This window comes from Phyllobates terribilis, unplaced genomic scaffold, assembly GCF_046119375.1.
Source record: "Phyllobates terribilis strain yellow unplaced genomic scaffold, ASM4611937v1 Scaffold_7__3_contigs__length_470593459, whole genome shotgun sequence".
NCBI classification, from domain to species: domain Eukaryota; kingdom Metazoa; phylum Chordata; class Amphibia; order Anura; family Dendrobatidae; genus Phyllobates; species Phyllobates terribilis.
In genome coordinates this window covers 193,867,697-193,883,705 of record NW_027362767.1, presented here as the reverse complement: position 1 = coordinate 193,883,705, position 16,009 = coordinate 193,867,697, and the positions used below count along the sequence as shown (strand labels likewise).

Here is a 16,009-nt window from a genome sequence, read left to right as displayed (position 1 = left end):
ACCCGAAAAAGTGAAGAAGGTAGGCTACGGTTCACTAGGGGGGCACAACCATGGCCGACGACCAGCGAGACGCCGGAGCACCGGATAATGCTCCTGATGCTCAACTCGTGCCCGGCGCTGCTCAAGCCAGAGCAGCCGCTCCACCGGCAGGGGTCGCGATTCCAGTCATGCCCATGGCCCTGCCGTACATCCCTGGAGCAAAATGGCCTCCCAGTTCGACAGAGACATTTTCATGAACCGGCGGGATGTTGAGCCCAAGCTGGAACTGGGCCATCCCGACCGGAATCTGTACCCCGGTGACCGTGTCACCTACACACGTCACCACGGGGAGCGCGGGTGGTACGCTCTACAAGTGTACCGTGTGATCGAGGACGCACCCCCGCAGGACATACCTTGTGACCTGGCTGGGTCAGGTAAGAACCAGTAGTACCCCAGGCGGGGACCCCACTACTAGTCCAGCAAGTGGGACTGAACACTATGTAAATAGTCACCCGTAAGGGTGCAGTAGTTGAAAGTTGCAATAATGTTTTCTTAGAGTGTGTTTTTCATAATTATCCGTCAGGGTATACAGACTTCAGTCTGGGGACTGTGAACAGCCAAAAACTGATTGTGTAAATAGTTCAGCACTTCTTAAAGTGCTTCCTATTGGTTTTATATTAGCAACCCATGACCTCAGAAGAAAAACCCATTTGGCGTGGTGGAAGACGTGGTCCAGCACCAGGATCACCTATGCCCTGCAGCCACGCCCAGGGCCTACGTTGAGGGTTTGCGGACGGGTCCCTCATGCAGCTGCCTTTGAACTCTTTTTCCAGTAAAAGGACACCCTGTTCCAGAATCTTATTGAAAAGTGTTTTATAATGTTTGATAAATGTAACCAGTAACGTTTAAAGTGAAGTGCCTCCCATAAAGGGAAGAAAGTTTTATGATCTTATATATGATGCATCAAAAAATTTGCATGTCTGTAATATACCCTGTTTTACTCTGTTCCAGCCCGCGGACGTGCTGTGTTTTACCAGGGGGGAGTGTGGCGCCCCTGAGGGTTCAGTTGGCACAGAGGTACTGCACCTCACCCAGAGATGTGGTGCCTCCTTCTCTCAGGTAAGGAGGGAGTGCTGCCCGGAACCCCAACACCTGCATCCAACACTACACAGCTCCAGGCCTGCTGGAGGGGCAACATGCATGTGCGCAGCTGCTGAGCCCTGTCCCTGGCTGGAGTGGGGGGAAACCAAAGGTAGGGGGGAACCAGTAGTGGGTGTGGGTGGAGGAAGCAGTTTAGAGGAGCACCATAGTAGTAGGTATATAAAGGGAAGCCATCTTAGGGTGGTGAGTTCAGTCAGATCAGACAGTAATACAGTCAGGGAGCAGAGTCTCTTTAGGAGCTCTGCTCCGCAAGTAGGGCCCAGTCCTAGAGGCCCAGGAGCAGAGGAGTAGGCTCCGATCAGCAGAAGGGATCCCAGGGGGTACGGCGAGTGTGGGACGGCACCCGTACACCCCGAATCTGTCAGAAGACAGAGGGATCGTAGGCCACAAGAAGGGGACCGGCCCCTGGACCAGTCGTGTAACTCCAAGTCTCGGCTGGAAAAACCAGAGGCTTCTGGCTTATATAGTCAGTTGTCGAAGCCTCATTCTAATCGCTGTGAGGGTCAAGCAGGTCTGGGAACTCCAGCAAGACAGGAGGGACTTCAGAGCACCCGAGCGGGATTGAGAGTGGGAAGCGCAGGGCAGGAGGGAGAAAGACCCAGTGTCAAGACGGTCTAGCTAGGAACACAAGAAAGTGGGGTTCCGTCAGGTGCTCCTAATCTGCCTGAGGAAGAGCTGAACCCCTGCCTGGTGAACGCAGCGCGACGTGGGAGGCTGACACCTGTACAGTGCACCAGTGGAACTGTCATAAGAACTGTGAGTAAAGACTCGGATGACTGCACCGCACTGCCTCCGTCCATTCTTTATCTGCGCCATCTTTCCCTCACTGTACTACAACGTCCAGCGCAACCTTACAATTCCTACGCTGCCCTGGAGCTTGCTCTACCTGTGGAGAGACACACCATCCCTGCTGCCGTAACACCAGCTCCAGAGGACTGCTCCGCAGCTGCGGTTCCCTCTAGCTGCAATCCACAGGTGGCGTCACGAACTTTATAAAATCCCTTATAAATATAACCCCGGCAATGCTCCTCCCGGTCAGGTAAGTATGTAAGTATGGCGCCGGAGATCGCGGTATGAGTTCAGTGTCTACGCATACCGCGATCTCCGGTACCATACACTCCTTTTACCTGTAACGGCTCCATGTGTGATTCTGTATGGAGCCAGACTGCGCGTCATGCATGCGCAGTCTATAGAGGCTTCTGACAGAGACACGCATCCCCCGTTATATTATAGATACGATGTCCGTAGTTTCTGCAAGAATGTCTCGTTTATTTGTTTTATGCAGGGTAATTCACTCGCTACTTTACCTGGAAAAATTGCCGTAACTTGTAAACGAGACGATCTATCGTACTGAAATGTGGACTGTACATTCCTTGGTTCATGAGAAACTGATGTTTTAAAGAAGGTGTTGAAAATGTCCACTGTTTGCATCCCAAAATATAATCACGTAATTTTATTCAACAAAAAAAGATAAACAGGAACAATTTAAAACATTTAAAAAGCAACACATGCTGTCTAAATTTCATTCCAACAGGTGAGTCCATAATAGGACAAAACACCCCTCCTCCAAAAACCACAGACCATATAGTATAAATGGTAACCCTCAAGATATGATAAAGACAAGTTAGATAGAGTGAAAACTAACTATTATATATGGAAAGAAAAACATTTCTTTTGCAAGCGGAAGAATACCTGAAGGAAAGTGAGGTCAATAGGAGTGGAGGAGTGGGAAACCCCACGCGTATCGCCACCTCTAGTGTAGCTTCATCAGGGGAGGGAAGCACAAGAGGAAGTTTCACAATTGATCATTTATATACAAAGATAATTAAAGTAAAGTTTTTTTGTACACCGCTTTGCTTTTTATTGTCTACATGATTTTTTGGTGTGCTTCTGGCCGATCCCCGTTTATATTTAGGTAGTGCCCTCGGTTTAACATATACTTTTCACTGTTTGTATCCAACACACCTGCACACGCCGTTCCATATTGTTGAATGTATTCCGCAGGATGTCTGGGTTGTAGCCTGAATACCTTTCATATGGACCCAGGAAAAAATCAGGTGATCTTGGTGGCCACAGGCCCTTGGAGATTACTCCGTCCTGAAAGAAGGCTTTAATACACGGTTTGGACGGCGGATTTCAACCTCCAAACTTCTTTAGAAACTCACTTTGGCTCCTCTTTAAAGAATCAGTTTCCCAATAAGTTTTTACAATGAAAACTGTATCTGTTATGTTGTTAACAAATGAAGAAGTAATTCAGCAGGAGTGAAATGCAAGCACCACACATAGACCACCGACATGCAGGAAGGCGTGCAGCAAGTCTATCTCAAAGTGGAGACGACCGGCAGTGCAACAAGTCGTGAGAGACCACTCTGCGCGAGGATGTTTCTAGTCGCTGAGGTTCATTGCACTTTCACTTCTCATCAACCAAAGTATGTACAGTCCAAATTTCAGTACGGTTGACTGAGACTTTTAGAAGTTACAGCAATTTTTCCGAGAAAAGTAGCGAGTTATTCACCCTGTATATTAATATATAAAAAAAGACAATTCCATATATATCACTTTATGTTCAACCCTCATACTAAAAACTAAAAGTGAAAGAGTTGGAGAAGTCATAGGTTTCTCAAAATGACACCAGTAAAAACTACAGCTTTCCCTTAAAAAAAAAAAAAACACGCTCTCACACAGCACACCCCATGGAAAAATAAGGACGTAATTTCCACTGAAAAAAAGAAGATAAAAAAAGTGTGTTTTTTTTGTGCAAAAGTAGTAAAACATAAATAATTATATATAAACTTGGTATTGTCATTATGCTATCCCAAAGATACGTATGACTGCTGTGTATACAATATTTCTTGCTGTGCCTAATATACTTCAGGACCATATAGTTGTCATCAGAAGGTTACTATGTCTATTACTTATGACAACTTCTTCTCTACTTATTGGACCTTTAATTTTTTATATCACCGTTTGATCAGACGAAGGTCTGAAATTGTGGACCGAAAATGTTCTGTTTTGGATTGCACAAGAATAATTGATCTTATCTCCTGTCATAGTGAAGTGCCGAGTTCTTCAGATCTTCATTGCTTAGTTCCAGCTGCTTCTGGATCTCTGATTTACGAATAGGTCATCAAATGTTCAGTCCTAGACAACTCATTTGTCTGTCCTAAAAAAAAAAAATTACACATTACTTACTTATTGATGCCCCTGCTAACTTTAAAGACAGGATGAGGAATGGCTGATCTTTGTCTAACTTCAGCCGCCCAAATCCACCCCCTTTTCCTTTACCCTTACCCCCTCTTTCGATAATGACAGATATTGCGGGCTTGGATGAAATGGCCACAGCAGCCTTTATTAAATAACATTAACAATATTAATAATCATAATAGCGTATTTTTATTTATCTGAATATAAGGAAAGGCTCTTTGGAAGCTCCACAAAATAAAACCTTGAGCCATCAGCTGTCACCCTTTGCCCTCAACTGCATTGCACTGATTCAGGGGCTCTCCTGCTGATTAGTGTGCCATACATTGTCCCTCTGAGACCTTGGCCCAGTAGGAACCCCAAGTATTTTCTTACCACTTACAAGGGGTGGGGGTGACCCTACTAAAATGGTCACTAAAACTAAAGACCTGTTCCCAACAGCTACCATAATGCTTAACCCCGAGCACCCGAAAAATACCAAAATCTTGACCTTTAAATTTCCAGTACCTCTAGCTCTCAACCAACCTTAGGGGAGGAAGGGTGGAACGCTGATCCATGAATGGCCTGCTCTTGCACCACTCAGGCAACGCTATATTCTCAGCTCCTTCCACCAATCAGGTAGGACCATGTAATCACCCCACTCCGCTAATCTCCCCCTACTTTTCTGTGTAGGCGCTGCCTACAGCCTCCTAAAACACCATCTTAGGATACCTACTAGATTATCCTATAAAGTGATACCTCAATACAAAGGCCCTGGTATACATCCTAGTCATGTGGCCGTCCTTTTTAGCTCCTTTGGGTCGCAGTACATGCCCTACTTTGAGGGTGCACTTGAGGGGCATTGTTTGTGATCAGACTACCAATTGGACACAAGGAGGAGCTTTCTGTATCTGCACAAAGACAGAATAATGATTAGAAAATTCTGCCATTATGTGATTTTGCTTAAAATACTCAATTGTGTTCACCCTTGATTTTATCGTTTTATAGGTTTATACAGCTCCATGGACAGCTGGATGATTGTCCCCAATATCAAGCAGAACCATTACACTGTGCATGGACTCCAAAGTGGAACGCGTTATATATTTTTGGTCAAAGCAATCAACCAGGCTGGGAGCAGACATAGTGATCCTGCAAGACTCAAGACTAACAGTGAGTACATGTGATCGTTAGCTGGTAAAGCAAGAGGAAAACCTCATGGAGATGATAAACGTTCCCTGGCTGGATTCCTCCATTCTATGACAACTATAGTATCTGTAATGAATAATGTCCTCATCAACCATTCCTGATATTTTCACCTTCCATACAATTTTACCACTCGCCAGTGGTAAAAGGTGGTGCGTGCCAAAAATTACTGATTACAATCAAATTGCTCTTTATTAATCACAAGAGAAAAATCGCAATCATGATCAGAAGGAAGCAATCAAAAAAAGTCAATGAAAGGGCCCTTTCCCACTACGTTCTTCACCATGTTCAGTGGGCCTGTCGGGGCTTGTGGCCGATTCGGGCATATGATCCGACTGGGCCATTGAAGATAATGGTGTCAACAGAGTTAACGTGTGCTCTATTGTGCATGATTTTCAGGCGTATACGCCTTCTATACGTAGTGGACTGTGTCCAAGTGTCCACCTCCACGCCTGAAAATTATGAACGTCAGAGCGCACTGTGACACCAACGGCACCATTATAGTCTATTAGTGTATACCCCAAAATCCCGTTTTGCAAGGGGTTTGTACTTAGGCCCCGACGTGACCAGTGAACTTTAAGAAGAATGCAGTATGAAAGGGCCCTTACAGCTGTATCAGAATAAACCAAAAATGTAAGTTAACTCAGATTTTAGGATATTGAAAATTGACCATAACTTGGTCAAAATGTGAATTCTCAATTGTTTGCTAATGCGGTTTCCTTTTATTCTGCAAAAGTGGTAGCTGGCTGGAGTACAAAAGAGAGATCTAACCCGAGACTAAATATATGTTTAATACTCATGCTTTCTCTTACTTTCTACATGTTGCCATAAGATTAACACCCCTGGGGGAAGGCTAGTGATAACCTCGCAATCATGGTCCACCTGGGCACCAATGACAGAACAGGTGGTAAGAGCATTCTTAACATTCATTTTAAAGAATTAGCAAGCTTAAAGGAAGAATTTCCAAGGTAGTATTCTCTGGAATACAGTCTGGTATCGCCATCACAGGAAAAGACAGTGGAAACTTAAAGAATTAAATGCATAACTTAGGTGTAGAGCAGAAGTGCTTGATTCCAAGAACACAGGACTGACAGTGCTTCCTCCTCCAGACCCAGTGACCATATGATTCTTAGGTGTAGGAAGAGAGCAGGAGTTGCTGGGTCCAAGGAGACCCAGTCACCTCTGCTATGCAGCCAGAAGGCTAAATTTACCCTGTAACTGGGGCAATCAGATAAAAAAAAATATTTAAATGGTCAAATAACCCGCTCAGCCAAGACTTTTATGACCTTGTGGGGAATAAAATGTGTGAAATAAAGGAACAAATAAGAAGCAGGAAAAAATAAATAAAAGGCACTGTTGGGCAAATTTTTATATGTATTTTAGTGGTCCTTTGCAGTCATAAAAAATGTGGAAAAAAGACTTTTCTGAAATTGTATGCAAAAAAGTTTAAAAAGTAAGAAAATTACATAAAATAATGACCAAGAAAATGTCATACGTGGGTTTGTACTAATTCAGGAACTTAGCTCAGTTACTGCTGTGCTCCTATGCATACATTTTTTTTAACCCCTTCACGACCTTTGATGTAACTATATGTCATGATCGGTTTCCCAACCCTTGACATATAGGTACGTCATTGCGATTGTGTGCAGCTCAGCCATGGATGCCTCAGCTTGGAGAAGTGCCCACACTGCCCCCGGCTGTGTAACCCCTAAATACCGCAATCAATATTGATCACAGCACTTGGGAGGCTGGGAGAGGGAGGGGGCTCCCCGTCCGATAGGCGCCCCCACGATATAATCGCAAGGGTCAGACCTCTGTCATGGCAAACCGAGATAATCATGATAACCTCCGGGTCTGCCAGCAAAGGGCCCTTGAGAAAGCATGTGTTTAACATGCGAAATGCTCATAGGGGCTCTGCACTTTCTGCTTACGCATTCCCTGGGGGGCTTCACCTGCCACATGGGTAAGGTTTCTTTATTGAAATATTCAATGGTGCTTTTTTTTGCATACTTTCATTGACACATGTGTGACATAGGATTGATTGTATACATGTCAAGGTTCCACCTATCAGTCATAATATAATACCTTCTATACCTGCATGTTGCATATGTTTCACCCTACGCCAGGGTTTTTGCTTGTTGCTATTTTGCCTGTCCTGGTTATTTGTAAGATTGAATCTTTTTAACTAGCATTTAATAAAAATTTCTATTTTATACACACTCTTCACATGTGCCTAAATAGTAGTTTTCTACCACATTTGGGATATCGGGGAACTCAGCGGAATTTGCACAACAAATTGTATGGTCCATTTTCTCCTGTTACCCTTGTGAAAATGAAAAATTTGAGGCTAAAGCAACATTTTTGTGGGAATGTTAGATTTTTATATTTTCACGGCTCAACATTAGAAAAATTTTGTGAAACATCTGAGTGTTCAAACTGCTCACCACATCTAATTATGTTCCAGGAGGGGTCTAGTTTCCAGAATAGTGTCACTTGTGGGGGGTTTATATTGTTTAGGCACATCAGGGGCTCTGCAAATGCAACAAGGTGTTCGCTATATATTCCAGCCCATTTTGCTCTCCAAAACGAATTGGCACTCCTTCCCTTCCGAGCCCTGCCATGCACCCAAACAGTAGTTTTCCACCACATTCGGGGTATTGGTATACTCAGGAGAATCTGCACAACACATTACTTGGTTGCTCTGAAAAATTCAGCAACCAGCACGACGCATTCCAAGCATACGTTTTGGCGGAGTCCCAGAGTCTGAGTCAGGGCGGTTTCCTCATTGACAGGTGCTGCACCACCGACAGTGGAGTGCTTGAAAATGCAGTGAAGAAGAAAGATGAGGGGTGGCACTTTTTGTGACATAAAATCTTCTTTATTTAAACAAAGATAAAATCATGGATGCGGGGGAGCAGGAGAGCACGTTCCAAGATGGACGAAGGCTAAACATGCTTCTATGGGTCCAGGTACGGCCGTTGTCTGTCTGCAGACCCGTTGTCCATCTGTGGACCCGCTCTCCTGCTCCCCCGCATCCATGATTTTTACCTCACACAGAGTGCCCCCCCTCCTGTTTCTACTTGTTTGCTTTTCCCGTTTCCTTTTTGAAAATGCAAAATGTGGGGCTAAAGCAATATTTTTGTGTAAAAAAATAAAATTTTCATTTTTTCCTTACAAATTGTTTTAATTCTGGTGAAGCCCCTAAAGGGTTAATAATCTTCTTGAATGTGGTTTATAGGACTTTGAGGGGTGCAGTTTTTACAAGGATGTCACTTTGGGATATTTTCTGTCATAGTCACTTCAAATGGGATATGGTCCCTAAAAAAATTGTTTTTGTAAATATTGTTGGAAAAATTAGAAATTGCTTTTATACTTTTAACCCTTCTAACTTCCTAAGAGAAAAATTATGTTTCAAAAATGATGCTGATGTAAAGTAGACATATGGGAAATGTTATTAATTATTTTCTGTGGTATTGCTATCTGTTGTAAGGGTATAAAAATTCAAAATTTGAAAATTGCAACGTTTTTTAATTCTTTGTCACATTTTTCATAAATAAACGCAAATCATATAGACCAAAATTTACTACTATCATGAAATACAACATGTCACAATTAATTATTTTCAAAATCACTGGGATACTTTGAAGCGTTCAAGAGTTATGGACTGATAAGGTGACACTGGTCAGAATTGTAAAAAATGGCCTGGTCGTGAAGGTGAAAACAGACCAGGGGGTGAAGGAGTTTGTTTTTTTCAAAGACATTTGGCACGATCCCAAATAGATCACTATTGGGTAAATTAAGGTCTATAGGTTTGGAAAGTAAGACTTGGGTCTAAATCTGTCTCACAGACTGCACCCAGACAGAGAGGTGGGAAATGACTTCTTCTCTTAATGGTCTCTGCTTATAAGTGGAGTAGCCTAAGGCTCAGTGCTGGGTTTGCTATTATTTAACAAATTTCTTTAATTACAGTATTTTTTTCGGACAATAAGTCGTACTTTTTTCCCAAAAATTTTTTGGGAAAATTTGGGATGCGTCTTATAGACTGAATGTAGCTAACCAGTGGGGCAATGGCTGCAGGAGTCAGGCAATACTGTGGGCAATGCTGCAGATCCTACACTTGGAGAAGGGGGGTGTCCGGAGGTATGACGGTGTGGGACGGTGCTGCAATTCCCAGGGTGGTAGGAAAGGGTGTTTGACGGTCCTCAGCGATACTCCGCAGTGCGGGGGCTCCTTCGACATTTTTGGAAAGTCTGGAGCACCCGAACTTCCATGTTTCCTATGAGGTGGATTCTGGGTAAATGGCCACCTGAGGCGGCGCCTGCGCAGATTGAGATCTTGGCACCTCAATCTGCACAGGCGCCGCCTCCGGTGTCCATTTTCCTGGAGTCCACCTCATAGGAAGCATGGAAGTGCGGGGGCTCTGGACTTTCACAAATATGTCGGCAGAGCCCCCGAACCGCCAAGGACCGTTAAACACCCCATCCTGCCACCCTGGGAATTTCTGCATCGTCCCACAGTGTCTTACCTCCAGGCACCCCCTCCTCCAAGCGCAGGACCCGCATCATTGCCCGCAGTATCGCCCGACTCCTGCCACCGAGCACCGCTGAGCAGCCCCTTCTTGCAGCTCGGAATGGGACTCCCAGCATCACCCCGCAGCATTGCATCCTCCTGTGTCCTCGCTCCACCACTGCCACCACCCTTACCAGTAAGATGAATTCGGACTGTAAGACTGACTCCCATTTGATGCATTCAATTTTTTCCCCCTATTTTGCTCCTGAAAATTTGGGGTGCGTTTTATGGTTTGGTACTTCTTATAATTCGAAAAATACAGAATATAGAAAATGGGATTAATAGTGTTGCTTTTATATTTTTACAGATGACACAAATGTATGTAGTATAGTGCAGTCTATGGAGGTTATTCATAACTTACAGTCTGAATCGGATAAACTGCGTGTTTGGGCATCCACTTGGCAGATGAGGTTCAATGTGGAGAGATGCAAATTTATGTGTCTAGATACTAAAAATATGCAGGTTTAGGGGAATAATATGCAGGTTTAGGGGAAAACTAGGCGAGTCACTTAAAGAAAAGTGTATACTTACTTATAGACCACGAAATAAGTGGCAGTATGCAGTGTAATTCAGCTGCGTTTAAGGCCATCAAGACATTGGCATGTATAAGAGGCATGGAGTCAAAGGACAGGAACATGATACAAACACCACTAAATGGACACATCAGTTCATTTACAGGATAAAAAAAGTCCTTTATTTTTACATTCTGTTCATGGAATTTTTGGCAATTGACAATGGTGTTTTCGGAGGCAGACCTAGCTGCAGAAAGGGATCTCAAAAGAATGCATTGCACTGTATATACAGAATATAGAAATAATGGACTTGATACTGAATCAAGATGTTTTGAAAATGTTGTTTCCGTTCTTTCATCGTTTGCATTTCACTGACATTTCTATCAATCCTGTGATTTTCATAATGTGACGACTCTTTCTTCTTGGGGTTGCAATTTCAATGTTAAGGAGCTTATATAATAAAATAGGTACCGTAGCTATTATACAGTGCATCAAATGTATTGTGCCAAGCAGCGCTCGTGTGGGTGATGGGTCAGGGGTCCTACTCCTGTACAGGGGTCCTACAGGGAATTCTCCTGTACACCTGTGGGCCAGTCCTAGCCTTTTAGTGATTGTTACTTAAAGAAGCCTCTTGTTAACTTTTTTTTCCCTAAACCTGTGTATATGTCTATGTATGTACTGTCAGTATGTTAATATACTCACTTATCGTCATCTTCTCCAGTATCCACCACCCTTCCAGTCCTCTTCCGAGTCATGTGACGACAATTCAGACTATCTGGGTTATCCTATGCTCTATACTTGAGCTGGAGTCTCTTTTACAATGTAAGCCTATGGAGCCTTGTTCTGATGCACCATAGGCTTACATTGTATTACCTGGAGAGTTTGAAGAGAGGTGATGTCACTCAGAAGAAGTGAAGAATGGGGCTAAATACTGGGGTAGATAGTAATCCGTGTATATGTAACATGGCGGAGGGTGGTAGCCGTGGGCGAGGTACTCGTCTGTGGTGCCCCAGCATATTACATCAAAGTGGAGGTCCTGGCTGGATGTGTGGACTTATGCTGTGAGGGCGCTACTCCCATGCAGGCCACATGTAACTAATGACTTGTGCTATGAGGGCGTTACACCCATGCAGGCCACATGTAACCGATGACTTGTGCTGTGAGGGCGCTACGCCCGTGCAGGCCACATGTAACCGATGACTTGTGCTGTGAGGGCGCTACGCCCGTGCAGGCCACATGTAACCGATGACTTGTGCTGTGAGGGCGCTACGCCCGTGCAGGCCACATGTAACCGATGACTTGTGCTGTGAGGGCGCTGCGCCCGTTCAGGCCACATGTAACCGATGACTTGTGCTGTGAGGGCGCTACACCCGTGCAGGCCACATGTAACCGATGACTTGTGCTGTGAGGGCGTTACACCCGCGTAGGCCACATGTAACCGATGACTTGTGCTGTGAGGGCGTTACACCCGTGCAGGCCACATGTAACCGATGACTTGTGCTGTGAGGGCGCTACGCCCGTGCAGGCCACATGTAACCGATGACTTGTGCTGTGAGGGCGCTACGCCCGTGCAGGCCACATGTAACCAATGACTTGTGCTGTGAGGGCGCTATGCCCGTGCAGGCCACATGTAACCAATGACTTGTGCTGTGAGGGCGTTACACCCATGCAGGCCACATGTAACCGATGACTTGTGCTGTGAGGGCGCTACGCCCGTGCAGGCCACATGTAACCGATGACTTGTGCTGTGAGGGCGCTACGCCCGTGCAGGCCACATGTAACCGATGACTTGTGCTGTGAGGGCGCTACGCCCGTTCAGGCCACATGTAACCGATGACTTGTGCTGTGAGGGCGCTACACCCGTGCAGGCCACATGTAACCGATGACTTGTGCTGTGAGGGCGTTACACCCGCGCAGGCCACATGTAACCGATGACTTGTGCTGTGAGGGCGTTACACCCGTGCAGGCCACATGTAACCGATGACTTGTGCTGTGAGGGCGCTACGCCCGTGCAGGCCACATGTAACCGATGACTTGTGCTGTGAGGGCGCTACGCCCGTGCAGGCCACATGTAACCAATGACTTGTGCTGTGAGGGCGCTATGCCCGTGCAGGCCACATGTAACCAATGACTTGTGCTGTGAGGGCGTTACACCCGTGCAGGCCACATGTAACCGATGACTTGTGCTGTGAGGGCGTTACACCCGTGCAGGCCACATGTAACCGATGACTTGTGCTGTGAGGGCGTTACACCCGTGCAGGCCACATGTAACCGATGACTTGTGCTGTGAGGGCGCTACACCCGTGCAGGCCACATGTAACCGATGACTTGTGCTGTGAGGGCGCTACGCCCGTGCAGGCCACATGTAACCGATGACTTGTGCTGTGAGGGCGCTAAGCCCATGCAGGCCACATGTAACCGATGACTTGTGCTGTGAGGGCGCTACGCCCGTGCAGGCCACATGTAACCGATGACTTGTGCTGTGAGGGCGCTACGCCCGTGCAGGCCACATGTAACCGATGACTTGTGCTGTGAGGGCGCTACGCCCGTGCAGGCCACATGTAACCGATGATTGTGCTGTGAGGGCGCTACGCCCGTGCAGGCCACATGTAACCGATGACTTGTGCTGTGAGGGCGCTACGCCCGTGCAGGCCACATGTAACCGATGACTTGTGCTGTGAGGGAGCTACGCCCATGCAGGCCACATGTAACCGATGACTTGTGCTGTGAGGGAGCTACGCCCGTGCAGGCCACATGTAACCGATGACTTGTGCTGTGAGGGCGTTACACCCGTGCAGGCCACATGTAACCGATGACTTGTGCTGTGAGGGCGTTACGACCGTGCAGGCCACATGTACCCAATGACTTGTGCTGTGAGGGCGCTACACCCGTGCAGGCCACATGTAACCGATGACTTGTGCTGTGAGGGCTCTACGCCCGTGCAGGCCACATGTAACCGATGACTTGTGCTGTGAGGGCTCTACGCCCGTGCAGGCCACATGTAACCGATGACTTGTGCTGTGAGGGCACTACGCCCGTGCAGGCCACATGTAGCTGATGACTGGTGCTATGAGAGCGTTACACCCGTGCAGGCCGCATGTAACCGATGACTTGTTCTGTGAGGGCGCTACGCCCGTGCAGGCCACATGTAACCGATGACTTGTGCTGTGAGGGCGCTACGCCCGTGCAGGCCACATGTAACTGATGACTTGTGCTGTGAGGGCGTTACACCCGTGCAGGCTACATGTAACCGATGACTTGTGCTGTGAGGGCGCTACGCCCGTGCAGGCCACATGTAACTGATGACTTGTGCTGTGAGGGCGCTACGCCCGTGCAGGCCACATGTAACCGATGACTTGTGCTATGAGGGCGTTACACCCGTGCAGGCCACATGTAACCGATGACTTGTGCTGTGAGGGCGCTACGCCCGTGCAGGCCACATGTAACTGATGACTTGTGCTGTGAGGGCGCTACGCCCGTGCAGGCCACATGTAACTGATGACTTGTGCTGTGAGGGCGCTACTCCCGTGCAGGCCACATGTAACTGATGACTTGTGCTGTGAGGGCGTTACACCCGTGCAGGCCACATGTAACCGATGACTTGTGCTGTGAGGGCGCTACGCCTGTGCAGGCCACATGTAACCGATGACTTGTGCTGTGAGGGCGCTACGCCCGCGCAGGCCACATGTAACCAATGTTGCTGGTTTGCCAGAACCAGATATTTCACAGTTCAATGAGACAGACCACCATTCAAAAATAAACTCTTTACTGAACGGCAACTTGATAAGGGTTATATACAAGAGATAGCGAGTACACAGTGAGTCTTATGAACGTTTCCTTTACAACTTAAAGCATTTTCCACACGGTTTCCTTTCCTAACAGTTTACTCCGGGGTTCTCTATGTCCACTGTTTCTCCCTACTTCACTACAACAGTCCTGATCAACAAGTGACATCTACTTGTTCTGCGGTTCCTCGTCTTCTTTTCTGTTCAGCTTGCCAGTAAGTAAGTAAGTAAAGCTGACTCTCTGGAACTCACACCTGGGACACACTACTCTTCCCACAAACTTAGTCCTGCTTTTAGGCCCATTATCTTCTAGCATTATAAGCTCAGGGTCTCATGGCTAGGCATCCTCTCCTAGGACCTGCTTCCAAAAGGTCACACTGTCTCTTAGTCACTTACAATCCGAATCGTGCTATCCCTTCTCTTTGGTCTCCTCTCACTTAGGGTCACCCCAGAATGCGTTACTGCTCACCTTGGACCTTGTAGTCCACTTACTATGCACTCCAGACTCTATGTTAGGCCGGTATGCAGGAGAAGGGCTTTCTCGCGGCGTCCGGCCAGGCCCTTTCCTGCTGGGCAGTAATTGTCAGTATTTACGTTTCGTTCTAGGGATTCTAAGTGTGGTTTCTGCTTTTCTGCTCATGTGCCGCTAAACCACGCTCCTTGCGGTCACGTGCCTCTAAGCCACGCTTCATTGTGATCATGTGTCGCTAAGCCACGCCCCCTGCGGTCATGTGCCGCTAAACCACGCCCCGTGCGGTCATGTGTCGCTAAGCCACGCCCCCTGCTGAATGGTACAGCGTGGTTGGTTGTCCTGGGGGGCTGGGGCTGTCTCTAGTGTATTTAAGGGCTCGGTGGGCTCCGCCCCGGTGCCTAGTCTCTCTCTTTCTAACCTGGGGTGAGGCCTCTGGCAGTAAATGCAGTGTGTGAGTCATTGTTAAGGGTTCCTGCTGTGTGCTCCCTAGTCATCCTAGCCATCAATTAGGGCTAGGGGAATGCTGTGAGCAGCACGCTCTACCGTGTTAGTTCACGTAGGTGTCCAGTATTCCAGGGTCCGCCATTGTATGTGTGGTCACACTGCCGCTTTTACACCCATGTGTTGGGTGCTGTAGAGATCCTCCTCCTCTTTAGGAACTTAGGTCCCAGGCCTTTCCTGGCCTGCAGCTATCTGCAGCTCTATACGCCGCCATCTAGTGCTCAGGCGTTTCATGCTGCCAAATCCTTCCTGCTCTGAACAGTGGTGTCTTGCAGTGCAGAGGTTTATTAGTTTTGTTTCTGGAGTGTTGATAACTCCCAGCATTGTACCTTGTTTAGTTACTACTTGTGTGTGCACTTTATACACTAGTTCATTTCTTTCTCTGTGCTTAGCTGAACATTCCTCTGGACTCAGCTGCTGCAGCTCCTCTGCAGTCTGGTGGACCTCGACGTGTCCTTTAAGTTTTATTTTATTAAAGGACACGCCAGCGTAACACCCTATCTGTTTTCCTAACAGGAAACAGACACTTTCTCTTACACTAACCCCTCCCACTGTGGGCTAGTCCCAACTCTTATCTCTCACAGTGCCTGTGAGCTAGTTGTTGCTGGGCAGAACACAGCTTCATCGCCAACAATCCAAATCACCAC

General features: G+C 46.9%; 1 protein-coding gene across 4 annotated transcripts in view; it reads left to right on the top strand.

Moving 5' to 3' along the window:
- MID2 (midline 2) overlaps window positions 1-16,009 on the top strand; it is a 731,820-nt gene that overhangs the window by 633,196 nt on the left and 82,615 nt on the right. For all 4 annotated transcript variants that reach the window (XM_073639643.1, XM_073639642.1, XM_073639640.1 and 1 more), the window contains one exon: window positions 5,329-5,490. In XM_073639643.1, the coding sequence (XP_073495744.1) occupies window positions 5,329-5,490 (162 nt within the window). The remainder of the gene's footprint in view (window positions 1-5,328; window positions 5,491-16,009) is intronic.